Source organism: Miniopterus natalensis, chromosome 5, assembly GCF_054644295.1.
Source record: "Miniopterus natalensis isolate mMinNat1 chromosome 5, mMinNat1.hap1, whole genome shotgun sequence".
In the NCBI taxonomy this organism is placed as follows: Eukaryota; Metazoa; Chordata; class Mammalia; order Chiroptera; family Miniopteridae; genus Miniopterus; species Miniopterus natalensis.
In genome coordinates this window covers 42,231,585-42,259,425 of record NC_142085.1, presented here as the reverse complement: position 1 = coordinate 42,259,425, position 27,841 = coordinate 42,231,585, and the positions used below count along the sequence as shown (strand labels likewise).

The 27,841-nt window shown below is 37.0% G+C and overlaps 2 protein-coding genes across 4 annotated transcripts in view; both read left to right on the top strand.

Moving 5' to 3' along the window:
* Positions 1-4,533, top strand: part of SYNCRIP (synaptotagmin binding cytoplasmic RNA interacting protein) — a 29,832-nt gene extending 25,299 nt beyond the window's left edge. For both annotated transcript variants that reach the window (XM_016207315.2, XM_087817489.1), the window contains one exon: positions 1-4,533. This exon is cut by the window's left edge and continues 38 nt beyond it. In XM_016207315.2, the coding sequence (XP_016062801.1) occupies positions 1-4 (4 nt within the window). In that variant the 3' untranslated portion in view covers positions 5-4,533.
* Positions 4,534-20,058: 15,525 nt separating this feature from the next.
* SNX14 (sorting nexin 14) overlaps positions 20,059-27,841 on the top strand; it is a 63,690-nt gene continuing 55,907 nt past the window's right edge. For both annotated transcript variants that reach the window (XM_016207320.2, XM_016207319.2), the window contains exon 1: positions 20,059-20,279. In XM_016207320.2, the coding sequence (XP_016062806.2) occupies positions 20,074-20,279 (206 nt within the window). In that variant the 5' untranslated portion in view covers positions 20,059-20,073. The remainder of the gene's footprint in view (positions 20,280-27,841) is intronic.

Sequence of the window (27,841 nt, the reverse complement as noted above, 5' to 3'; positions counted from 1 at the left end):
ATGAAGACTGACTTGCTATGTGGGATTACACCAGAAGCTTGCAGTGGAGTAATGGTAAGGAAATCAAGCAACCTTAAATATCACGGCTGTATAGGAGCATATTCTATTGCAGAAGACCTTCCTGTGAAGATCATGGAATCAAATACAGGACATTGAACTAATACTTGGACTTTGATATGAATTTCTTTAACAATTTTCTCTGCAGTGCAAGTTATTAAACTAAAGCTACTCTATTTTCCAAATGTGTTCCAACAGAAATTCTTCATAACTTCTAGCATGGTATCTTAATAAAGAATAAAGTTCTTCTCTTTAAAAAAAATCTGCTCTAAGTAGATTTTTCCCCTGTTTTTTTTTAAATTAAGGATCCCAGCAGTGGTTTTCTGAAATATTCTCTTGAATTTGTGCATTTAATTTTTATTGCAGTGGTATAGATGAATACCATTGTTGGTATCCTTAAATTTTATTTCTGCTCACCAAGGTTAATCATGATTGTCTATCTTTTTTATAGTAATCACTTTTGAATTGTGTTCAGATATGCAGTTTCAGGTGTAATCATCAGAGCTGGTTAGTCAGGCATTCCAGATAGTGGTTCTTTTCAGAACCTTTTTTAAAAGGGTTGGTTAACTACCTCAGTAGCAGAGGATTGAACTATACCCTGTCTGTACTGTACATAGAAAATCTTTGTAGATAAAAGCAAGGCTTGTTAAATGATATGAGGGTAAGACTTTAATATACCAAATGTAACATTCTTAATTGCCTTTAGTTCCAGAGGCTTGTAAGACTTCCTCATGACCATCATAACAGGCCTTGCTTTTGTCGTATTTTGTGGCTGAAAAAGCAGCCTTGCTTCTTCAGATATTGTAGTTATTTGGATGTATAATAGTTTAGCAAGATGTTACTTTTGTAAGACATCAGATGTTCAAAAAAAGTGCATCCGAACTTGTACTAAATACTGCAGTGTCCCTTTATAAAAAGTCAGACTAAAACTGACAGTTGTACAGCGAAGCCTGACATTTGGATATTTTGAAGTTTTTTCATAAATCATAGAGATTAGTATATGGCTGTAGTTTAGCTTTTTAGGTAAAAGGTATGTTTCATTAGTGCATTTCTTATTGCTGATCACTGCAAAAATGTGAATCAGCTTTCCATTTCTTATGCAGGTCATGATAACTTGTAGAATAGAGTACAATCATTTGTGCTGTTTTTAATTTTCTAAAGCACCTTGATGACAGTGAGTGTTCAGTGGTGAAGCATCCTCTATTGAATCACCCTCAAAAATTTTTTTGCCAAGTCCAAAATTGATTGATAGCTTAAAGTCAAAAGTGAAAGTATAGTTTAATTAGGACTTGGTATAAAGAAATCCCTTTTCCCCTTCCCCAAAGGGATACTGCAGTTATATCACGTACCCAATAGGCACCACGATGAAGATCAGAGCTTATTATGCTTAAGGTTTTATACACACCAGTTCCCCCAGTAAATGCAAATTTAACAAAATTAGACATGTCATATGTTCAAAATGCTCATGGCAAACAATCATTTTGCATTCCTGCAAATAAAATTGTTTTATACTGTAAGCTGGAGGCGAGTGTAACTTATTTTTGTAATAAAGTTTTTATTTTTTTTATGTGTCATTAATATAAATGTGTGTTAGTATAGAAATATTCTGGTTTAAAAACTTAGAATTGCACACATTTCAGTATGTTTATTTGTACTTACATAATTTTAGAATAGTGGTTGCCAATAGCCTGTATGTTTCACATTAATTGGTTTTTTTATGTTATCTTAATAAACCATTTTAGTATGTTGTATGTCAGTTACTGGGATAGCTGGGACATAGAGTGTAATTTAAAATTTGTCAATAAGTATTCATTGGAATATATGTAAATGTGCCTTGCCGGTTATTGAAACTTACCTACAAAATGAGTATGGGGTGACAAAAATTAGTTCCTGGTGCTTAATGAAACTTTCTGCCACTGATTTTATATATTAACCCCGTGCTTTTTTAAAGTACATCTCTCTGAAATCTTAGTGTAAGTTTGAGGGCTACACAAAACATTTACATTTCATTTTGACATATAATGAGTATAATAGCTTTGTGGAAAGTGGGTAAACTAAATGTAGCCTTCAGTAAAATTGAATCTCAGTGTAATCCTTGGTGCTGGCATTTCCCAGTCCCAAGGAGTTAAATGATCCCATCAAAGAGGTCATTGCCATGCCTATTGGCACTTTACTGTCATACCCTTTTTAAGGGACACTGTCAAGGTGTTTAAGTTAATTCTCAGAATTATTTGTTGGGATTTGAGGACGGGTTTGTTTGGCTTAAGTAAGAACTGCATTGTCAGAGTTGAAAGATGAACATTTTTGTGAGTTCACAAATGTGTTCTTAAAACATTAAAATATGGAACTGTGGGTTTCTAAGACTATTTGCCATTCTTAGTGTGGGGATTTGGGAGGGAAAACTGATAAAGAAATTGTGAAGAATTGATGGGTAATGTAAACAGTAGTGATGAAATATATACACCCTCAAGTGAAATTAACTTGACAGTGTTCGTTTGAATAACTTTGAATTCAAGCCATTATAATTTTAAAATTAAATATCATTTGCACTGTTCTGATAATGGGTGCAGTTTTTGAGCAATATAATCAGAGCTAAATATGCATGTAGTGATTAGTGATGTGAACAATTAAGTTCTGAGAAGAAATACTAACTGGTATTTTCAAACTTAAAATTTCTGTAGTAAAATCAGTATCAAACTTATCAGAAATCAAGGAAAACAGGCAATGCATATAAACATACTTTGGAATGTTGTGTGGCCTATAAAGCAATAATGCAATTTATATGGAATGTCATGGGATATGAGAAATGGAAATGCAAAAATAACTAATCCTTTAGTAAAAATGTCAACATGTTAAAAGGGGAATGTTAACTAATGTAGGTTATTGCTATTTGTGATTTGTTTATGGGTTCTTGGCTTTGACAGCTTCAAAGAATGGACAGATGACAAGTTAAAGAAATTTTGTATATATTGTCAAGGAATGGGTCTTACATCCAAGAGTCAAGTCCCTTCCTTGGGGTGAAAAATGTATTCTTAAATGCATTCTGATTGTTAAGAGTTACCTAACCAAAACAGACGCAAGATTTTGTTTCTGCAGACTACTTGGCAATCAAAAGTCATCGTCAGTTTAATCAGTTTCCAGAAAGTTACTTTGTGAGAAAATTGTATTGATATATTCTTTTTATGGAAGATTTTCAGCCATTGCAACTGAATCAGATGTTAGAAATGAAGGAGGGATTGAGCACAAAAAGCGGTTGCACACTCATGATGGCAGTTGCATCATGAGAAATTTACCAATTACTGCAAGTCTGATTTAACAAAATATAAGTATTTTCCTTGGGATAAAATAAGAACAGAAATGGATTGGTGGGGTGATCTGGGGTATTCACTTGTATATAAGATATTTGAAAAGACTTATTTAATATCAGGGTGAACATCACTCTAGTTGGGCAGAATTGTCACATTCAGGAGAGCCTTTTTGACTGCTAAGTTAAAAGTCACTTATCAGAAACAACAAAAGATCACCTTATTACAAAGTATGACGTAGTCTATTTTAAGGGGAGAAATGAAAAAGCAGAAGGCCTTCGTACATTTAGAAGAGGGAGATAGAGTAAATGATTGCTCAGGTTCCTAAAACTTCCAAGAATACCCACCATGACTATTTTCTCCCCAATGATGTATATAAAATTTTTATCTGAGCATAGGAATTCAGTGGTGGGTATAAAATGAATGAACTTAAGTAACAATACGTAAAATGAACAGACTTGTGGGGATGATGTATAGTACTAATTAGTAATCATACCACTCAATAGGGCATGCCACTACTTTTTAAGATGCTAATTATAAACCAATGTTCAAAGATATTTTTAACTGTGGGCAAATTAGTAGATGGACTTTTTGGTCTGTCACTTTTTAAAAAAGTACTTACATTCTATTAGCACCACAGTCTGCCTTCAGTAATGTACCTAAAATATTTTTCATGACCAGAAGCATTTAGTTTGGAAAAAAATCTTTTTTACAAATGCAAAACAGTATTAAAACTAATGCTCTGGTCCAAGATTAGGTTTTTAATGATATTAACAGTAGTCTGATAAACATTTAGAAGTCTGGCATTGAGAAACAAAAGCTTGTACCTGATTAGTATTTTTATTTAAAAAATAATAGTTCTGTTAGCTTATTTAAATTGTCTCTTACATTTATTTATCCATAGAATTTATATTTATTTCATTCCTTTTATCTCCCTGAAAACTGTCTGCAGGCTCTTTGATTTGGATTAGATGTGTGAAGTACTGTCTTTTGCCAAAAACCTCAAATTACCTGTTCTTTTCAACGTAGTGGGTTTGTGCTTGTTTGGAGATCAGTTCGAAAACTATCTGTACTATCTGTACTGCCTCTGATGTTAAGATTTTATGTATAGCATAAGGAAGCTAGCTCTGACTATATTTTCCTAAGAATAAAGACCTATTTTTGTAGCATGTCTTAGGATCTCCAGGAGTCCAAGAATTATTGTGGGTGTCCTCCATCGTTCTTCATTTAACAGCTTTTAAATAGACACTTGGGACCAGAGCTTTTTCGCCTTTTAATTATCCATACATTCAAAGTAACTAGCCAGTGGTAAAAACAAATTCCCCAAGATCTCTAATTCAAGCACATGGTGGGGATATGTATGTAAATGTTGGTATTCACTTAATTTTAATTGATGAAAATATCCTGTGGGTCATACACATGCCAATGGACTCAGTGAAGTTAATGGTAATTTCCATGCTCCCACTATGCAGTGTTCTTCCATTCTCTCAGTCTCTGAAGGTTTGGAAATGTGCAAGTAAATCAGGAAAGGAGTGAACAAACATCTAATATGTTGCGCATTTAGATGACTGCAAATGAGGTTGGATAGGTGAACAGTTTAAAGCTAAGTTGGTAAATCATCAAAGAGTGGGGAACTTGTAAATATATTTCTTGGTCAGGGAGGGGGTTGGCTCATAATCCTAGGATTTTCTTCAAGGAGGGGGCAGTAGGGGTAGTAATTGGCCACTTTAGGGCAAAAGTCCTTTTAGGTCAGTACAGAGATTAGGTTGTATTTAGGATTTACTAAAATTTAAGCTTTTGTCATTTTACAACAGTCATGAGTTTTTATACTGGAAAAATTCACCACTAGGGCATTTTGTAAACCATTTTTGTTGCCTTTCTGGCTCCCTGTGCAGATGCCAAATAAGTACTTTTTTTCTGGTTGAAGTAAAGAATGTTGAGTAAGACTCTGGGTGAAGGAGAAGTCCTAAGAAACCACTATTGAAGTTAGTGTCTTCAGGCACTATAATTTCCTAAAGTATTCCTAACATAAGCAATAAACTTAGGACAAAGATGAGGGTATTTTAGGATAATTTACAAATCTTGGTGAATATCCACTTTTTAATTTGTCTATAAAATGGTTTAAAACAAGTTCTAATCTGAGAGTCTGCTATCTGTAATGTTAATGAATTGGCATTTCCAGCCTTTTTAGGCGTTTAGCTGTATTCTGAACAGATTCTTGTGACACAATATCAGCTTGTTTTGGAGAGAATTTTAGGATGCATAAGGGAATTGGCATCTTTTGTCACTTATGAACTATAGTCAATTTTGCTTTTTCAAGGCAAAAGGACAAAGGTTTTGATGTGGATGGGCCATTACCATAGATTAAAGAATATGATTAGGACTTGTTCACAGTAGTATAAAATCTGTAGGAAAGAGTTACATATTCCAAAATCCGATCTGCAAAGTGTAGGAATATCCAGAAGAGTAATAACACCACCTCTGGTCTGGCTCTATTAATGATGCTAATTTTCAATTGAGATTAAGGAAATTTGAATAATGGCATTTACATAACAATTTTTCATTTGAAGTTTAGTGTCTTGATTTTTTCCTATGAGAATTATAAAATGCCAGCACTGCATCATTTGAACACAAAATTGCTAAGACGGTGCATCTATTTGTCATGAGTAAAGAAACCTTTATGGCTTCATTTTAAATATCTTTAATGAGTTGTTGCTTAAATTGGAAGCCTCAGGAATTAGGCCTCTAAAATTGCTTTAACTTATGTTAACGTCATGAAAAACTAGAAAAGCATATATACTAACTGTTACTTAGTATTTGGAATGAGCTTGGAAAACATAACGAGTAGTATATCAAAGGTCATCTATAAAAATTGGTGGAATACACTTCAGTTCTCTGCAGTCACATGCATATGTAATACACTAGTTCTGGCAAAATTTGGTATCCCTTTTTTCTTGAAATAGTGAACATTCTCTCTAGGCGGTTTGCTCAGTGGTTAGAGTGTCGGCCCGCGAGCTGAAGAGTCCTGGGCTTGATTTCGGCCAAGGGCACGTATCTTGATTGCAGGCTCAATTCCAGTCCCGGTTGAGGTGCGTGTGGGACGCAACCAATCGATGTGTCTCTGTTGATGTTTCTCTCTCCCACTCTGAAAAGAAATGGAAAAATATCCTTGGGTGAGGATTTAAAAAAATAAAAATTTACCTGAACTTGCAGAAATTGAATTCCTAGGAATTTTCAACATTAAGGATAGGAGCAGTTCCCTTCAGGTAGTTCTCACCAGATTTATTTATAAATTGAATTAAAACATGATGAAAAGCTTTTTACTCTAAAATTATAAGAAATTTTAGTTTATCTCTTGGTTTCCTGAAGATCCATTTAGCATTTAGGACAGCATAAGCAAAGCTAGGGGACCCAGCAGCAGATTCTGTAGTCCAACTTTTTTTGGTTTATACCTGCTTAGTATCTTTTAATCAGTCTATTTAAATTACTACTTTTCTTTAAAGTCATTTAATTTCTATGTTTGGGTTTTTTTTGTGTGTTTTTTGTTGTTAGTCCTCACCTGAGGATTTTTTTTACCATTGATTTCCTAGAGAGTGGAAGGGAGGGGGAGAGCAGAGAGAGAGAAACATTGGCTGCAATTGGTTGCCTCCTGCGTGTGCCCTGACCTGGCCTGGGGATTGAGCCTGCCAACCGAGGTTACGTGCTTTTGACTGGAATCGAACCCGAGACCCTTTAGTCCACAGGGTGACACTAACCACTGAGCCAAGCTGGCTAGGGCTTTTGTTTGTTTCCCACCTTTAAGACTGGAAACTCCTCAAGGCAGGGAAATCTGAATGGTACTAGGCAGGCATTTAAAATATTCTTATAGATTTTTTTCAGTTTGGTGGAAATTTAGTTTATTTGTTGAATTAGGCTTAATTATGGCATGTTCACTTGAAATGTGAATCATTTTTGAACCACTATATAATATGGAAAGCTTTTAAAAATTAAAGAACTTGAAATGGTTATGTAATTAATCTAAAGATCTACATTTAAATTATCTGATGTTTAAAAAAAAAGTCTTGAAGTTAAGGGGACAGTTGGTCTTGAGATTTATAGACAGCTTTATGTTTATATCTAATTGTAATCAGAACAACACAGCCCAGCAATTTTCCTTTATGCTCATGGTCAGTTTAATTTCAAGCTGCTGAACAAAACAGTATTGACCTACAAACCCTGTCTATACTCATTTATTTATGAGGAAGGAGTACTTCTAGATTGAATTCTTGTTCTGCCGATGAAGAGTCAAGTTGGTTTTGTGTCCATAAAGCTTGTATAAGGTTCTTTTGCAGAGCACTTTGGAGAGGATAAGTAATGAAGGTTAGATAAGTAATGAAGGTTAGATAACTATAAGGTCTTGACAACACCTACTCCTAAGAGTCATGCTGTATTTTAAAGTAGCTAGAGCAATGGCTGCATCCATGTGAATAGGCTTACATGTACCTTCCAGTTGGTAGGGGTTGAACTTAAGTCACTTGAAAAGGGAGTCTGAATATATAGGGTGTCCCCAAAATATGTATATACACACATTGAATAATGATAAAGGCAGTATTTATTGAAATACATTTCACCTTCAAAGTACATTTTTTTGGGGGACACTCTGTATATATCATGCTTAGTTAATAATTTAACTTGATAATACCTTAAAGGAAATTTAAAAGACCTATACCTGGAAAACAGGATCCAGTCAGGATACAAAATAGCATTCAAATAGCAGGATAGGAAAGTCTTTCTCTAGGCAATTCACAGGGGTGATGACTTTCTTTTTTCCTTAATCCTCACCCAAGAATATGTTTATTGATTTTAGAGAGAGAGGAAGGGAGGGAAAGAGAAACATCAATCAGCTGCCTCTTAATGTGCCTGGTTGGGGGACGAACCCGCAGCCTTTTTGGTGTATGGGACGATGCTCCAACCAACTGAGCCACCAGCTGGGCGGGAGAATGACTTAATTCTTGAAGTGGTTACCTTTTACATCTTTCAGTCACTACACTTAGGCAGTATTTACCCCTTGTAAGGAATTTAGCTTAAACTAATCCTATTCTGCTTTTGAACTTTTAAATTCAATTGGTTAACTTTATTACTCAAACTTCACTTAAGCCTTTACTCACCAATTTTAGTATGTTTTCCTCCTCACTATATATATAAGATGAGGAGGCAGCATACTCAGTACTTTCCTTCCTCTCCCAGTTCTCCGTAATTCCATCTTTACTTTTCTGCTGTCAGGTTTATGACACTTTATAACATTCTGTCTTTAGACTGAAGATAGCCAAAATAGAGCATTTAAAATGGGCAATGTACTTAGATTCATAGATAATCCAATTTTGACAAAAATCTGTCCTTTGGCAAAATCCTACAAGACATAAAATGAACTCCGTTTTTAATTCTCGCCCAAGGATATTTTTCCCATTGCTTTTCAGAGAGAGTGGAAGCGGGGGGAGAGATTGATTGGTTGCCTCCCCCACGCACCTCGACTGGGGATGGGGATAGCGCCGCAACTGAGCTTGAGACCCTTCAGTTCACTGGCTGACACCACTGAGCAAGATCGGCCAGGGTGAATGAAGTTTTTTTTTTTAAAATGTTCCTTCATTTGCTTAGATACATGCCATTGCTAAAATATGAACCATTAGCTTGATTTTTTTTTTTTCTTGAATTTTTAATTTCTTTTTACTGAACTCTTGGTTACTTAATCATATTTAATGCTCTGTGTAGAATGCTCATTCTAGGGTTCTTTTTTCCCATTCCATTGCTGGATTCTACCATTTCTTAGGTTTCATAGCTTCCTCTTAGGTTTGCTTTTATTCTTGCTGCAGTATATTCTCAGGTAATATTTTCAGAAAGGGTATATGAATGGTAACAGTCTTACATATGGGAAAATAGTTTCACCCTCACTCTCAATTGACCGTTTGGACATAGAATTCAAGCTGCAAAAGTCATTTTCCATCAGAACTTTGGAGTTGTTACTTCATTGTTTTGTAGTGTCCTGTGTTGCTTCTAACCATCTGATCTGAATGCAGCTTTTCATGTGTAGGTAGTTTTTTTTCCTTATGCATTAACTTTTTGTTGTTAGTTGGTTTTCTCAAGTTTCATGAGATTCTGTGCATAGGTTTTTTTGTTTTTAATAATTAAAAAATATGTTTTTATTGATTTTATAGAGAGAGGAAGGGAGATGGAGGGAGAGAAACATGGATTGGCTGCCTCCTCCACGCCTCCTACTGGGGATCAAGCGTGCAACTCTGGCACGTGCCTCAACCCTGAATCTAGCCAGCGACCTTTTGGTGCATGGGATGACACTCATGAGCCATACTGGCCAGGGCATCTGTGTGTAGGTTTGTATTTCAGTTTTTAGCTTGAAGTCTTAAGGGTTTCTTTATTGCTGAGAACTTTGCTTTTCACTTTTTTTTTTTTTTTTAGTTTATTTTCTTTTTAGCGTTTGGATTGGAAGAATTGGACTGTATTGATTCTCTTATGTTTAAACTTTCCCCCTTATCCATCACTAGCTTTTTACCCTTCATGGAAAATTACTTTTTTCTTTCTTTCAGGGCATATTATTGACTTTAAGTTTCAGCAGTAGAGCAGTCTGTTTGTTCTTTATATGTGGACTGCCTTGCTCACTCGAATTCTGAAGGTTTTCTTGAAGTTATCAGTTTCTTATAGAATATATTTTAATATTAGTTCACTTGGGTTATTTACTTTGTATGCTTCTGATTTTTCTTAAATGGTGATTCTTTATTCATATTTAGGAAAGAGGGATATTGATAAAAGTAATCTGTTGTTAACTGGCCCTGCCCACTGAGGTGGCTAAGTTCTGTGTATGTGAGAAGAACATGAGGACTGACTAATAAGGCTTTATGTTAGCGTCCTTAGGAGCAGACAGGCAAGCAGGCTACCCTCCAATGCCAGAAAGAAAAGGGCCCAATTGCAGGAGAACTGACCCCTCCCAGGTGGGTTACTCGATTTGAGGAGGGGCGACCCTGGAAACTGTTTTACAACCCTCAGTCACCTAAAGTTCTTCCCCTCTTACAAGCTAGAGATCTTGCCTTTCGCTTCCCACTCACCCCTCCCAAGAAAAATGGCTCCTTTCCCATGTAGCCTTGTGAGTGCAAAATTAATGAGCCCCAGTTTACCTTTTTTACCTAAATTGTGCAAATAATATAAAAGTGCTAGTTTTTAAACAGAACTGGATAGTAAAATATAACAATATGGTGTGCATTATCTTGGATTTCTTAGAAGAAACTACCTTAATCTGTATTATTAGTCTCACGTCATGCCTCATTTAAAATGTCTAGGAAAAATTTGAATACATCTTATTTGAAAAGCGTATAGCACCTAAGATGCTATGGGTATATAGAAGAAATTTTGTGACTAAGGATGCAAATTTCATTTACACATTTGATGCAGACACTCCTGACTATACAAAGTGGGTTATTTTAAAAGGCCTTTTTGGGAATGGTATGATAGCTTTTGTTTTAGCATACAGTTTCTGAACATTTTTTTTTTTTTTCCATTTCCATTTAATGTGCTATTTTACCTAGTAATGAGACCACATTCCTTATTTTTGGCTGGGATTTCTCAAATCTGTTTCCTCTAGATTTGATTTTCTGGGATTTCATGAGAATATATTATTTAATACTTTTGTGTCATATGCCCCTTATTTGCTGATAAGAGAATCTAAATTCTTAAAAACATTTCTACATAAATACGGTAATTCAAACATTTTAGATTATTTTGGCTATTAAGGACCTCTTCAGGTATCAATACAGTTTTTAATTAGGTTTTGTGATATTGAGTATTAGCTGACATCATGGGAGAAGCTGACTTTCAAGATTTTTGGTACCAAAAATCTTGGGTAGTTTTTTTAATGGTAATGGTATTTGGACAGAGACAAAAGCAAACTGAAGAGGAAAATAAAACTTATTAATTAGTATCCTGAGACCCATTCAATTAAAATTGATGGACATAAGGCATGCTAATCTCTTGTATTCATAGGGCTTTCCCATTCTAATAAGGTGTCTGATGTAGTCTGTATATAAATGTGTATTTATTCACTTTTTATAAATTAATAGTGTAGGTTGCTAAAAGTATTGTATGTGCATTAAGACAGTCTCACAATTTCAGTGGCTTAGATCAGTGATTTTCAACCTTTGTCATCTCATGGTACACACAAACTAAAATTTTGCCTACAGGATTTCCTGCTTCATTCATACTTTTACTGTGAAGGCTTAGTTTCACAATATGTAGGAAATGTTACATTAGAAGACTTCACTGGTAATAGCTTACATATATAAACATTTGCTGGTACATTATTTTTGTAGTTTACATATATAAACATTTGCTGGTACATTATTTTTGTGATAGTTACTTTTTGAAGGAGAGTAAGACAAATATTTTTCTTACAGTTAAGGAAACATTGGAGTCTGTATATTCCGAGGAAGAAAATTGTATCAAACCTTATTCAGGTTATCCCCAGATACTCTAAATTACTGTGTTAATATTACCTCGATGGCAGGCAGCCTGAATAAGAGAGATGTAATTAATATGTGAGCAACATGGATCTACTTTTGTGGTAGTAACTATGTTTAGTAATCTTTAGAGTTAGTATTTATTTATCTCAAGTCTCTTAGTTCTAAAATTTTAAGCAAAACTTTCATTTGGTATAATGGTAATATACTAATGAATCTGATCAAGAAATAAAAGGCTAAATTGCTAAATCAACCTCCTAAATTTGCTTTACTGCTAATAATTCAAGTATGTCCTAAAAATTATAGGGCCGCAAATAATCCAAAATGGCATTAACTGTTCTAAGCACAGCAGTCTCTTCTCCCATGCCCCTCAGGAAACTGGCTTTAGGTTGAAACTTCACAAATTTCATTATCAGGATAACGCATTCTATTGCACCCTTTTCTAGGCAGTCTGGTGGTTTTGGAATGATTCCCCATATGAGCTGGTTTTCCTTTCTTGTTTTCAAGAGCTGTTCAAAGGAAGGATACCAGTAACCTGTTAAAAAAATTACATTTTTTTCAAAAGCTTTAACTTCTTTAAGTTATACTGAATTACTCTACCTGAAAAGTTTTCTTGGCTCTCAGCTGGTTCTCTGACTACCCTGTTGTTACCTGCCCTTATTTCCCCCTTTTCCCCTCTATACATGTCTCCTTGATCTCATTTATATTCACAGCTTGGCATCACATCTATGTGGACTCCTATTTAACGTCAGGGCTTGATTAATCTCTGTCATGTGCAGGTTTGCATTTCAGCTGTTTGTTGTACATGTTAGCGTGCTCTACTCTGTCAGCGATTATGTCCTGTTAGTTTCTCTCACCACATCCAACTAGGTACATTTGATCATTTACTGTTACTGAATAGGCCTGAAATATCCTCTCTGTCCAAGTCCTACCCCTAAGACTTAGGAAGTTCAGGTCTGGATGAACTTCATATTTACGAATCTCTTAAATGGTTCCTAAAGACCAAATTTCTGAGTGGCACTTTTAATTATAATGGCTCTTCATATCTGTAGAGTCTATAACAGCAATATCCAATAGAAATAAAATTAAAATTTTTATAATTTGGCCTTAGCTTGTCCTTCTACCTTTACCTTCCATTGATAATTTCTAAAAACACTGCTTGCCTTGTCTGTCTTTGGCTTACTTCATGCCTGGGTGTTTTAGAGTTCTACCCCACTCAAGCCAGCCACTCAAACAAAAATCCTCTTCAGCCAAAATAGTTAAGTCTCCTTGCTGTAGGTGTATTAAAACTCTCAACAAAGTATCCCTGAGGAACATGTTCAATTAGGAGAACATGAAGATAAGTCCTGACTTTGGCTCTCCTATTGGCTCTGTTTTCTTCCTTTATTGTTTGTACTATAGGTTTGTAAAAACTAAGTCAAAACCCAAGTTATCAACCTGCTTAAGATAACTAGGAGTAAAACCATGGTTTTAAAACATTTGGCAACACTTTAAAATCTGATATTTTGTAACTGCAAGAATGTTCAGAATAAATTATATATTCATTATTGCTACCTTTTAACGGTGTATGTGGTAATTAGAATTTCCCATCTTCCCATGATCAGTTTTATAGGCTGCTTCAACACAGTGGAAAGAAAGCTATGAAACTGGCTGAATATATAAATAGGCTTAAACCAATTTAAGAATAATACATAATGTGTTACCAATGTTTGAAAACGCAGTACATGAAAGGGACTATCTACCTAGGGATATTTGTTGGTTTTTTAACTCCCAAACCCTCAAAAATTGCTCCAGTCCTGCCATCAGTGTTTCTGTGAGCACTCTGGGAGAAGCTTTCTTCTTGGTCTCAAGAGCCGAAAGTGAATGAATCTTTTTAATTATATGTCTTTTTGAAAAAAAACAAACCAGCCCTGGCTGGTGTGGCTAAGCTGGTTGCGTTGTCCCATGCACCAAGAGGTCACTGTTTTGATTCCTAGTCTGGGCACATGCCTGGGTTGTGGGCTCGATCCCCAGTAGGGGGCTAGCAGGAGGCAGCCAATTAATGACTCTCTCATATTTGTAACTCTTTTCACAAAATTGAAGAGTATAGGCTATATATGACTTTCTGAGAATGCTCAAAATTCAGACTTTTAAAATCTATGTTCATTGAACTAAAATCCCTACATTTAAATGGCAGCTCAATATATAGGGGAAATTTTCCAATAAAATTTTTTCAATAAAAATTTCCAAAATTTTCTTATTTGAGATTTCTACTTGGCTATACTATATACTATAATCAGCTTCCCAAAATAGTTACTTTTTAGTGAAGATAAAAATTGATTTTAATTATTTGGTAGCAACCTTACTAGAATTGGAATAGAAGTACTAATATTAGTGATTTTCATAATTCTGAACCAAGCCTAGTTGCATGGTGGTTTATATGTACCATATCAAAATGCTTTTGTTATATATATATATGTGTGTGTGTGTGTGTGTGTGTGTATCTATTGATTTCAGAGAGAGGAAAGGAGAGGGAGAGAGAGAGAAACATCAATGATGAGAGAGTCATTGATCGGCTGCCTCCTGCACGCCCCCGACTGGGGATTGAGCCCGCAACCCGGGCATGTGCCCTGACCGGGAATGGAACCCCGGTCTTCTGGATCCTAGATCGATGCTTAACCACTGAGCCACCCCTGGCCGGGCTGTTTTTATATTTTAGAATATAGCCTACCAAGAGGTAAGAGGAAGGATTGCAAAGCCTTTCCAAAATATTTTCAGAAGTTACTGAAGTCAGGTGGTAGCTATATTTAAGCATCTGAATATAGTTAGAATTTTTCTTTTTATGAAAGCCATCGTCTCTATAGTTATCAAAGAAAGTGGAATGTTTTACTTAAAGAGTAACTGCGAAAAGTAGATAACACTCACCATATTATACAAGATTAACGGTGTGTTAGATTGTAAGTGCCTTTCCAATAAATCTTTAATATTTACCAATAGGCAGGTGAGCATATTTTTCAGTTTCTAATCAGTTACTAGATAATCCAAATTTTTGAAGTTAAAACCAACTACCTATATTTCCATGAAAGAGGTTTGAGAAGGTTGTTATTCTGTCATATCTTAGAAACAAGATGACAAACATTAAATGTTTTAAGTTTTTAGTGCTGAGAACACCCAGAATTTCATGGTCAAAACAGCTTTTACCCAGGGAGACTGTATTTGAACCATGAGTTGTAGAAAGTTGTAGTTCTTCAGATTTTCCCATTTGAGGTTTTACTTCATCACTACAAAAGGGGGGATGCATTAAATATGAAAGTAATAACAGGATTTCAAATATCTTAAACTATTCATAAAAATCCCTTGATGCTCTTCCCTTGAATTACATATTCTCCATTTTAATGAGTTCCTATTTTGAAAACCTAGGAAAGGACATTTAAAGAAATTATTTTGTTGAAGTATTACAGATGTCCCCCATTTTCTCCCCTTTACCTCCCTCCCCACATCTCCTACCCCTCCCTAATTCTTCCCGTCTATTGTCTGTGTCCATGGGCTGTGCTTATATGCTTATAAGTTCTTTGATCTCTTCCTGCCCTCCTTCCCTTCCTCCCTCTGAGATCTGTCAGTCTGTTTCATGCTGAAAGGAACATTTCTTGAAGTGAAGAAGGCAGTTCAGTGATTCCTTTAACAGGTGCTATTTCTGGAGATTGATAGAGGGAAAGGTTGTGGGGAGAAGAGGGTCATGAGATATAAAATTAAGAATAAAAATAACATTGCCACAAAAAAAAAAAAAAAAGAACCTCGACGCTTTGAAACATAGGGCTGTAAAACGGGTTTGGGAATGCCAATCCTGTGATAGGAGAGCATGCTCCAAAATTACAGGAGGAATCCTTGAGAAGTAGGGACTGAAATGGCTTCTAGGGGGTAGTGTGTTTGTATTCATTTACCCTCTTCCTGACAGTCCACGAAAATAATACCCTTCAACAAGCTGCTGTATATTCAGGATCATCAGAGTTAAGTGGGCCTAATTACTGGGATTCAGGTGTTCAACACCCTTTTCATACTCCTCTACCAACATAAAGAGCAAATTGTATAACTTGCAGGTGGGGTGGGGTAAATGAGATTTAATTAAAAGCATTTTAGTTAACAATGCCTAGTGCTGCATGACTTCTGAAAATTAAGTGAAATCGAAGAGAAATTCTGGTCTTTGCTCAAATTATTTTCTCCCCAGAGGCCTTTCCAGATCATCAGTTTCCCTTTGCCATCACTTGTCATTAAAACAAAACAACAGTCCTTATATATAAATATGCCCTCTATTATACATTTTTCATGTGTGACGTGTCCCCTTTGGAGAAAATGCATCTAAATCATTGTATCTACCACCACCTTTATTTATTAATGTTTTTTTAATTGATTTTTTAGAGAGAGGGAGAGGGATAGAGAAATAGAAACATCAGTGAGAGAGAAACATCATTGATCAACTGCCTCCTGCATGCCCCCTACCGGGGATCCAGCTGCAACCTGAGCATGTGCCCTGACCTGGAATTGAACCAGTGATCTCGGTTCATGGGGTGACGCTCAACCACTGAGCAGCACCGGCCAGGCTGCCACCACCTTTAGCACAGTGCCTTACACTTACTTGCTAATTCAATAAATATCCAATAATACAGATATTATTGGATTTTCAGTTGTTTGTGAGCCCTTTAGGTGAATGCATTATCAACTATTTTTTATGTTTTGTAATTTGAAAATGTACCCTTAGCACACATGATAATTGTAGCATTTATGAAAATTTACATATTTAATTGTACCGACTCCACAACTAACAATCTGAACCAGCACTGTCTAGTAGATGTACAGTGCAAGCCACATATGTAATTTAAAATTTCTAGTTGCCACATTACAGAAGAAACATAGGTTAATACTTTTTAGCCCATTATTTCCAAAACATTATTTAACATGTAATCAAGTTTTAAAAATTGAGATAGTTTATATTCTTGTTTTCATGCCTTCAAAATCTGGTATGTATTTTATAGTATATGCCTATTTAAACTAGCCACATTTCAAACATTGAATAGCCAGACAATATCTATTAGTTACTGTATTGGACAGTGCAGGTCTAGAACTTCAGGGCAGCCAATAAAGCTCTCAGTTTCCCATAAGCTTTGGCTTTACGTCATTGTCATTTTATTTTACTTACTTATTTAAAATATATCTATTTCAGAGAGAGGAAGGGACAGGGAGAGGGAGAGTTGAAACATCAATGATGAGATAGTCATTGATCTGATGCCTCCTGCACCCTCCCCACTGGGGATGGAGCCTGCAACCCGGGCGTGTGCCCTGACTGGGAATCTAACTGCAATCTTCAGGATCCTAGGTCGATGCTCAACCTGAGCCACGCTGGCCAGGCTGTCATTTTAGATTATAATCTAAATAAAGCTAATTGGTTTGGGTGGATTTTGTCATGTTCATAAATCCATCAATTAAGAAATATTTTTGTATTAAGCATTGTATAAAGGCATTTAATAGGCACTTTCCATCTAATCTTTGAAGTTTATGAAGGATATTTCTGCTTTAGAAATGAGGATGCAGGAGTTGAGAGATCAAGTTAACCTTACTCAATGAAATATTCTAGTAGAAAGTGGAGCTGGTTTTAGAGCCAGGATTGGTTATGGATAGCCCATATCCCAACTTTTAATAAAAGGTTGGAAAAAAATTCAAGATATGTGTGTGAGTGTTAAAGTGGATACTATATTATAAGGTTAAAGAGAAAACATTTAGAAACTAATACAAAAAAATATTGACTGTACACTGTAATTGAGAAAAAAGAAAAACATTTAATGAAATAAAAACTTGCCAAATGAAATAAAGTTTTTATTTCATTAAATGATGTCTGTAGCAACAGGAAATTTTCTTCCTTTAGGCATAGATTTTAAGGAATTTTCTTAGTGCAGAAATTTATTTTTATTTTCTACTTTCCTGAGCATAAGAGTAATATGACCATTTAAATTGCCTATTGTTTAGTAGTTAGCTTATTCTAATTGTGTCTGCTAAGAAAATCATATGGGAAAGAAGTCTTAGTTGATTGTAAAGATGTCTAACTTGAACAGAACAAAAACATTTGATCTTTAAAATGCCCTGGCTCTTAGTGAAAAGTTGAACAGTAATTTTAGAATAGGCCTTTAGGGAAGCAAAATTTTTAAACAGAAAAAAGACTGGCACTATAACTTCCTGGAAAAGTTTAATAAAGTAACTTAACCAATTCTAAAGTATTCAAGTCTACAGTAAGTACTTGAAACATGTAGATTAATTCAACATACATCTTTTAGTTGTACTTCATTGTAGCCCTAGAATGTTCATATAAAGGAGGGTTTATAGATGATTCAAAGACGCTAAAAACTGCAAAAGTAAAATTTATAAATGTTGAATTAAATATGTATCTCAAAACATAAAAAATAGCACTAAGCCTCCCAATGACGGTACACAGTTTTTTAAATGGTTTAATCAGAAATGGTACAGCATGAGTATATTTGTTATGTTAATGCCTAATGATGAGGATCAGTGAAATGGATACTTTTTGTTGTTGTTAATCCTCACCTGAGGATATTTTTTTCCATTGATTTTTTTTTTTTTTTTTTAAGGAGAATGGGGGTAGGGGGAAGGGAGAGAGGGAGGGAGGTAGAGAGCGAGAGAGAAGAGGGAGAGAGAGATTGACACTGATGTTAAAGAGACACATGGATTGGTTGCCTCCCGCACGCGCTGATGGGGTGGAACCTGCAACCCAGGTAGCTGCCCTTGACCGGGAATTCAACCGGTAACCCTCTGGTGCATCGGCCCTGCGGGCGCTCTAACCACTGAGCATCACCGGCCAAGGCAGAAATGGATACTTTTATATATCACCGTGGAATTGGGCCATACTGGGAAGAAATTTGACCCTTTGATCCAGCAATTTATGTTGATCCTAAATAAATGATTACAATTGTGTATAGATTCGTGATCAAGGGTGGTAATAATTATACTATTAATGAAATTAAACAGCATAACAGAGTAAAGGTACATCCTGACGGAAAATAATGCATCGTTAAAGATGATCCATGCATTCAGAATAACATGGGGAAATACTAATGAAACTATACATATACCACGTTTTGTTTTGTTTTGAAAACCATTTCTGAGCATGTCTGTCTCCACACTTTGAAAGGTAAGATCCTAGGGAGGAGAAATGACAGGCAGCATGAGTGCCCCAGCTCTGGGATTAGAAAGGTTTCCAATCTCGGTTTCGCTAACTGATCCTGAGCACATTCCCCTCTGCTTTAGTAATCTAGCTGCAAAATGGGAGAAAACCGGAGTACCTATATACTGAGATGAATGTGTGGAAGTTAAATGATTTAGCGCGCCGCCCAAATTTTACTTACTATGATAAGGTCTTCCTGTATCAGAGTAGCGATGAGTACAGTAAAAATTTAGTAAAGCAAAAGCCCAATGAGACACTACAGGGGGGCTTTAACCTGTCAACTCCCCTTATCCAAACACTTGGATTTTGGTTAGACCCACGCCCCTGAGCGCGCAAAAGATGCTCTTTCGCAGGGGTGGCGGCCCAGTGGGGCTCTTCGAAAATCCAGGGTCGTATTACCCGAGGCCTGAGCAAAACTGGGACTCGGAGGCGTCCCTCCCTGCTCCCCCTTGGGCAACGCGCAAAACTCGCACCTGTCTTCACCCCCCTCTGAGCCTCTGGTGAGGAGGGAGGCAGGAGAGTGGCGGGGGCGCGACCCTGCACTCCACCCTTCGCAGGTTCGCGTCACAAAGACTACAGTCCCCAGCGGCCCCGCGAGCTCGGGGAGTCCCGCACGCAGGGCCTGGCAGCTGCGGGGGGCGAGGGAGGGAGTAGTTTCTCCAGCGCTCGGGCACAAATCTCTCTTTCCTCTCTAACACAGGCGGTTACTGGGTGCTGCAGCTTCACCCCGATTTCCGAGAAAGGAGGGTCGCCGGAGGAGCTGGATCCTCTTTGGGAGGCCAGGAGGGCGGAGCGGCGAGACCAGCGGCGGAACGCGCGGGGGCTCGCCCGGGGTGACGACCTTCGGCGCGCCGCGCCTCCATCCCCTTGGCAGGCGGCCGCGCACGCGCGGCGGGGGCCTAGGGCGGAGCTTTGGCGTCTGCAACTCACGGACAGTCCGCCGGTCGGCGGCGGTGTGGGTCGGCCGGCGGGCCGGCAGCCGGCGGGACAGAGACGGAAGAGGTTAATGGGGGTCGCCTTGGCCTCGGCCTCAGCCTCAGTCGGTAGCACAGCTTCAGCCACGCCGGTGGAGATGGTGCCCTGGGTGCGGACGATGGGGGAGAAGCTGAAGCAGCGGCTGCGGCTGGACGTGGGACGCGAGATCTGCCGCCAGTACCCGCTCTTCTGCTTCCTGCTGCTCTGCCTCAGCGTCGCCTCCCTGCTCCTCAACAGGTAACGCCGCAGTGCGCAGCCCGCCGGGAGGAGGGCGGCTGCTCTCCGAAGCGCGGGCCGCAGGCCGTGCAGCCTCCCTTTGTGGATGCCCCCGGCTGCGTAGCTGTGGGACCTGGGGCAGGCTGCGAGGCCTCTGGGGAGAGCGGCCTCGGGGAGCCCGGAAGTGCGGGCGGGGGTTGGGTTCAAGTGCCCCCTTTCTTCAGGCCTCGTCTCCTAAGCCAGCCCGCCCCGACTCTTACCTTTTCGCCCTTTCCTGAAAACCTGGTCCTCCATCATCGATGCTTTTTAGAGGGGTGAAATCTGTCTGTCCTGCCCAATTAGAGACCGCACCGGGGCGGTCCAGTCAGCTGACTGGGGAGGGGTCAAGATCCGGTTGCAGCCGCCGCTTTAAACAGACGCACACAGACAGACACACACACACACGCATACACATACACGCGCACACACACACAGACACGCGCGCACGCACACGCACACAGACAGACACGCACGCACGCACACACAGACACACGCGCGCACGCACACGCACACAGACACACGCCTTACAGCTGGAGCTGTCCCGCAGTGTTGGTGAAACGGACGGTTACAAAGATTTGTTGAACCGAAGTCAGAAAGCAAATTAGTACTTGTCTCAGCATCTCTAGAATGTTCCCAAATGGAAGACCGAGAGTTAAAATTGGTATATTCAGTTGACGTTTGAAATCGGAAGGTTCTGCCCCTGAAATAAACTTGTAGACTTCTGTCATTTTGCTATTTCTAGAAATGGTAGCGATGAAATAGACAGGAGAGAACTTTTCCTTTAAAATTATTTCCAGATTTGCTTTTGGTGGAAAGAAGTCTTGAGACAGTTGTCAGTGACAGCATCTGCATGATGTTGTCTTTGTTTTGCACAAGCAATCAACCGTACTTTTTATGGTTAATAAAATTATATAGGTTTCAGGTGTACAATTCTATAAGACATCATCTGTGTATTGTACTGTGTTCACCACCCCAAGCGAAGTCTCCTTTCATCACCATTTATTCCCCCATTACCCTCTTCTACCTCCCTCCACACCCCTTTCCCTCTGGTAGTAACCATACTATGTCTCTATGAGGTTTTTTTGTTTGTTTTTGCTTAATTTCTTCACCTTTTTCACCCAGCCCCACAATACCCCTCCCCTCTGAGAGCGGACAGTCTGTTCTCAATATCTATGAATGTCTGTTTCTACTTTATTTTATTTTGTTCATTAGATTCTGCATATAAGTGAGATCATATGGTATTTGTTTTTCTCTGACTGGCTTATTTCACTTACTGTAATAATCTCTAGGTCCATCCATTCTGTCACAAAGGGTAAGAGTTCCTTCTTTTTTACAGCTAAGTAGTATTCCATTGTGTAAATGTACCATGGCTGTTTTTCCCACTCATCTACTGGGTACTTGGGCTGCTTCCAAACCTTGGCAGTGAACATAGGGGTGCATATGTTCTTTCAAATTAATGTTTCAGGTTTGTTTGGGTATATTCCCAGAAGTGGAATCGATAGATAATAAGGCATTTTTCATTTTTTGAGGTAACTCCATACTGCTTTCCGCAGCGGCTGCACCAGTCTTAATTCCCACCAGCAGTGCAAAAGGCAACCTTATTCTTTATCTTGAGGTAGTTGATCCCCAAGGATAGGAATCAGAAAGCAGTCGCAAGAAATTTGATAACTTAATTTTACCCTTAATTTTTCTTGTGACTGTTGAAGTTGGGTTTCTTCCCTAGCCGTTTTGCTTTCTTATTAGTTGATTCTGGTCTGTATAATGTTAGGTTTAAATAGTGATTGATATTTTACTGGAAAATGTGCTTTGATTGTGATGATAAAGATGTCTGTAGGAGTATGGAAGAAGTGGAATCCTAACTAATTATTAACTACTTACTTGCTTTTTGTCATCTGGAAGGTATTCCAAACTAGACTTACAAGTTTAGTATGAAAGACATGTAACTTTATATGGTCATTAAGTTTTGTCTAGGGATTCTTACCTATATCTTTTGGGAGTGAGATCATTTTAGGTCTTCAAGGTAGGACAACCACATAGAAACAAGTTCAACTAGATTTCTGAGGTGTCTACTTAAACATAGTGTTCTATGTTGTTAAGATGTCCTAGGATACTATCTGATTTGTATACCATATGATCTGTACTCTGTATCTTTATTTGTATTATGCAAAGAAAGAAGGAAATAATACTTGACTGTTATCTCTGAGTGATTGGGTTTATGACTGACATTGCTTTTGCATACATTTTTTGGTATTTTCCATTTGTTGCTATTGTAATCAGCAAAAGTGATTTTAAACATTAGTCTTGACTAAAAGAGTGAGTAGGTATTCTTTTTCCAGGAAAAAGCTTTTGGAAGGTGCAGAAAATTGCATAGAGTGTACTTTTCAGTGCATTGTGTGATTTTCTTTAAAATGTGTGTATATTTTTGTAGCCGGTTTGGCTCAGTGGTTAGAGCGTCGGCCTGGGGACTAATGGGTCCGGGGTTAGATTTCGGCCAAGGGTCTGTACCTCGGTTGCAAGCTTGATCCCCAGCTCCAGTCAGGGTGAGTGCAGGAGGCAACCAATCGATGTGTTTCTCTCACATCGATGTTTCTCTCTCTCTCTGAAAAACAATGAAAAAATATCCTTGAGTGAAGATTTAAAAAAAGTGTATATTCTTATGTGCATACAAACATATGCTTAGACCATCTTTGAAAGATTTTTATACAAGGAAACATGGCCTCCTCTGAGAGTGGAAAAGTGCTAGGCACATCTATTCAGAAATTAAAAATATATATAATATTTAAAAAAACATTTGGGGGCATAACGATGGAATAGAAGAAATAGGAAGATATACTTAATACATACTTTGAATAAGTGATTTTTTAAAAAAATTGAAAGTCACTCAATGTTTATTGAAAGAAGGACTGGCTTATACTCCCCATCCTTGAGCCATGCACCGAAGGAGGCACACTCATTTTGAGACAACCTATATGCAAAAGATCATAAATGTTTAATAATAAACATGGCAAATATAGCACTTACGCACATGGTCCTGTTTGTAGGCAACCTGTATCAATCTTTCCATTTCATCTATTTAATCATCAATAAGTAATTTCTATACAGGCATTTCACCAGTTAATTTTTAGAAATAACTGTAAAAGAAATTTTCAGTTTAAAATCTCCATGCTGGGTGTGGCTCAGCGGTTGAGCATTGACCAAAGATCCAGGAGATTGCGGTTTGATTCCTGGTCAGGACACATGCCCAGGTTTTGGGCTCGATCCCCATTCAGGGCAACCGATCGATGACTTTTTCATCGTTGATATTTCTATCTCTCTCCCTCTCCCTTCCTCTCTCCGAAATCAATAAAGATACATTAAAAAACAAAAACAAAAAAACTCCACTGGTTAGTATGAAGATTTGAAGCTTTCCCTCTATATGTTTAAACTTGAAATAATACCCCTTTTTGAAAATTTTTTCTCAGTAGTTTTGAAACTTTAACTCCTAAAGATATTTCAAGGTATTATTTAGCATATAAATTTTTCTCTCAAAATGAATTAAGATTATGAATCTTATCTGCGGAAAGATAAATGGATATAACCTTTGGACCATTGTAAGTGACTTGTTGGAAGAGTGGAGTAACATACTTTTTGTATTTCAAATTATTTACGATCTCACCTTTATGGTATTGTTAGAACAAACTAGTAGCATAGTTACAATTATATAGATTTGTTTATTCGCCATACATAGTGTTGAGTATTTGAATGTTAGAATAAGGAATATTTTAAGTTAATCCTAATAATAATGGTAATAGTAATAATAGCCAACAATTTGTGAGTGCTTTGTTTTTGCTCAGGTATTGTGTTGAGTTTTTATTTATTATTGAGGTAATTTATTGTTGTGGTTGAAAGTTTTGAATCTGAAGCTTGACTGTTAGAATTTGATTATGACTCCTCTACTTACAAGTTATGTGACTTTGGATAATTAATCTAACTTTTATCTGTCACAATCTCCCTATCTGTAAAATGTGGATAATACTAGTGCCAACATTATATGGTTATTTTGATGATTTAAGTGGGTTAATACATAGAAAGTGCTTCAAATGGTGCTCAATCCATAGAACATGCTCTTATTAAATGTTAGCAGTTATTTTTGTCTCATATATTCTCACAATATTGTAAGATAGGTGTTACTATTATTAGTCTTAGGTTTTGTGGGATTTTTTTGAGATATAACTTAACAGAAAAGTACATAACACATAATTGATTAGTTCTGTGAATTTTTAAATTTTCCTATGTAACCACCACCCAGACCAAGATATTTCTAGCATCCCAGTAGGCTCCCTTGTTAATAACCTCAATCACCATATATCACTTTTGCTGTTTTTGAATTTCATGTAAATGGAGTTATATAGTCTTCTTGTACTTGGTTTCTTTCTCTCAACTCTACTTTTGAGATTTATCCTTATTGATGCATATATCAGTAGATTATTCTCTTTTCTTATATTGTACTGTTCCATTGGGAGTATGACACACTTTGTTTATCCATTCTACTTTTGAAGACAGTTTCCAGTTTTTGGCTATTATAAATAATGCTGCTGTGAATATTCTTAATTACATTTCTTTTGCTAGATGTACTTTTTTCTTTTGGGTATGTGCCCATGAATAGAAATGCTTAGTGATAGTATATGCATTTGTTTAACTTAAGTAGATACTGCAAGACAGTTTTTCAGAGTGGTTACAACAATTTACACTTCCTCTAGCAATGTTTGATATTGTCTGTAGGTTTAATTTAGCCATTTTAGTGAGTGTATAATGATAGCTCATTGTAGTTATATTACGCAGTTCTTTGATGGTTATTAGCTCCATTTCACAAGTGAGCAAACCGAAGCTTGTAGTTGTTAAATAACTTGCTCAGGCTTATAGAGAGTAAGGAGCAGAATGGGATTCTAATGCGGGTCATTCTAATTCAGAAGCCTAAGCTTTTAAAAATACATTATTCTTAAAAAGACATTAAGAATAATATAGATTATTATGAACTTTCTAGGTAGCATTGGTTCAGATAAATTATGAAGAAATCAGAAAATACAGACAAATATCAAGATGTTAAAAAAATCACTCATAAATTTACCATTCAGAGATGACTACTTTTGTTAACATTCTAATCAGTTTTACCTGCAATTTATAATTTTATCACATAAATTTAGATTATTCCATATATATATAGCCTTCTATATGTGGCGCCTGCTTTTTAACACAGTTTATTATTTTCTCTATTACTTTTTAAAAAATTTATCTTTATTGTTGAAAGTATTACAGATGGCCACTTCCCCCCCCCCCAATGACCCTCTCCACCTCGTTCCCGTCCCCTCCCCAGGCCTTCACTGCAGTGTCCATATGTTATGCATATATGCATATAAGTTCTTTGATTAATCTACCTCCTCCTTCCCTCTCAGATTCATCAGTCTGTTGCATGCTTCCATGTCTTTGGATCTATTTTGTTGATTAGATTCCATATATAACTGAAATCATGTGATACTTGTTTTTCTCTGGCTTATTTTGCTTACCATAATACTCTCCAAGTCCCTCCATGTTGTCTCAGAGGGTAAGAGATCCTTCTTTTTTATAGCTGCAGAGTATTCCATTGTGTAAATGTATCACAGCTTTTTTATCCACTCATCTACTGATGGGCACTTGGGCTGTTTCCAGATTGTAGCTACTGTAAATAATGCTGCTGTGAACATAGGAGTGCATATATTCTTTCTGATTGGTGTTTCAGGATTATTAGGATATAGTTCTAGAAGTAGGATCACTGGTTCAAATGGCAGTTCCATTTTTAATTTTTTGAGGAAATTCCACACTGTTTTCCATAGTGGCTGCACCAGTCTATTTTCTCTATTACTTTTTAAATTGCCACAGCTGACTTATATACACTTAACTTAGTAAGTAACAGGCTTTTAGTACTTTTATGAACTTACTTAGTCATCATAACAACTCTATGAATTAGGTATTATTATTACCCCATTTTATAGAGGATCAAACAAGAGTCAGAGAGGTTAAATAATTTGTGTTGTGTCATAGCTAGGATTTGAATCCAGACAAGTAGACTCTGGAATGTCATATATTTTGTTCCCAAATGTCATGTTTTTTTTTTTACTCTGTGTTCTCTTTCTTTTGTGTATTTTTCTCTTCCTATAACAATGCCAGATATTTTTAACAGTAGTACTATACTTTTTGTAGTATGTTTTTATATCTGTTAGAACAAATTCTCCCTCTTGATCCTTCTTTTTCAAAGTTGGTGCAGATCTTTGTGAACCTTTATTTTCCCTGTGCATTTTATTTTATTTTATTTTATTATTATTTTAAAATATATCTTTATTGATTTCAGAGAGAGGAAGGGAGAGGGGGAGAGAGATAGAAACATCAATGAGAGAGAGAAACACGGACGGCCTCCTGCATGCATCCTACTGGGGATCGAGCCTGAAACCTGGGCATGTGCCCTGACCATGAATTGAACCAGTGACCTCTTGGTGCATGGGACTACACTCAATCCACTGGGCCACACCCACTGGGCTGTTTTTATTGATTTTAGAGAGGGAGGAAGGGAGAGAGAAGCATCAGTGTGAGAGAGATACATCATTTGGTTGCCAGTGTATGCCCCCCAACCAGGTACGGAACCAAAACCTACCCAGAACTGAACTGGTGACCTTCCAGTGCATGGGAGGATGCTCTAACCAACAGGGCCAAACAAACTTTCAAAAACAAAAACAAGCTTTCTTTTTCATTTTACCACTTATTTATTCCTGAATCAATTACTTCATTATAGGTTGCAACAGGATGATTTTCTCATTCTTTCATTCCTTGTATAGTTTTAAATTTGAATTATTTTTATTTTTTTAAATAGAATTGCTTTACTTCATGCATTAGGCCTAGTTAGTTATAATGAAGTGCAGTTTAAATTGGAAAAGTAGGATAAATACTGTTTTCTCTTATCAATCTTTAGAGTAATTGGTGACGTAGTAACTTCCATTAGTATCAGTTAGAAGCTTGCTTATTTTATTAATTTTTCTGAAAAACCAACTTATATTTTATTATCTCTTGTCATTGTTGTCTACTTTATTGATTTGTTTTTTTCTTTACTGTTTTTTTTCTTTTTGTGTGTTTCAATTTGCAGTTTCCCCACCCAACTTTCTGAATGCTTAGTTTATTGGGTTTCAGCACTTTTTTTTTTTTTGGTCTCTGGTCAATGTAGGGTTTCTCAACCTCAATACCACTGAATTTGGGTCAGATATTTCCTTGTTGTAGGATATTTACCAGCAGCCTTGGCCTTTAGCTACTTGATGTCAGTAGTGCACTCCCCCACCACCATTGTACTCCCCACAGTTTTGACAGTAAAAAATGTCTTCATTTTCTCCCTGGGGGTAAAATCACCCTTGGTTGAGAACAACAGGGTTAATGCATTTAAAGCTATAGATTTCCTTTTAAAATAATGCCTTAGTTATTGCTTCCCTTATTTATAGCCTACACATATTGCATGTAATGTTTATTGTCATTCAGTCTAAATACAG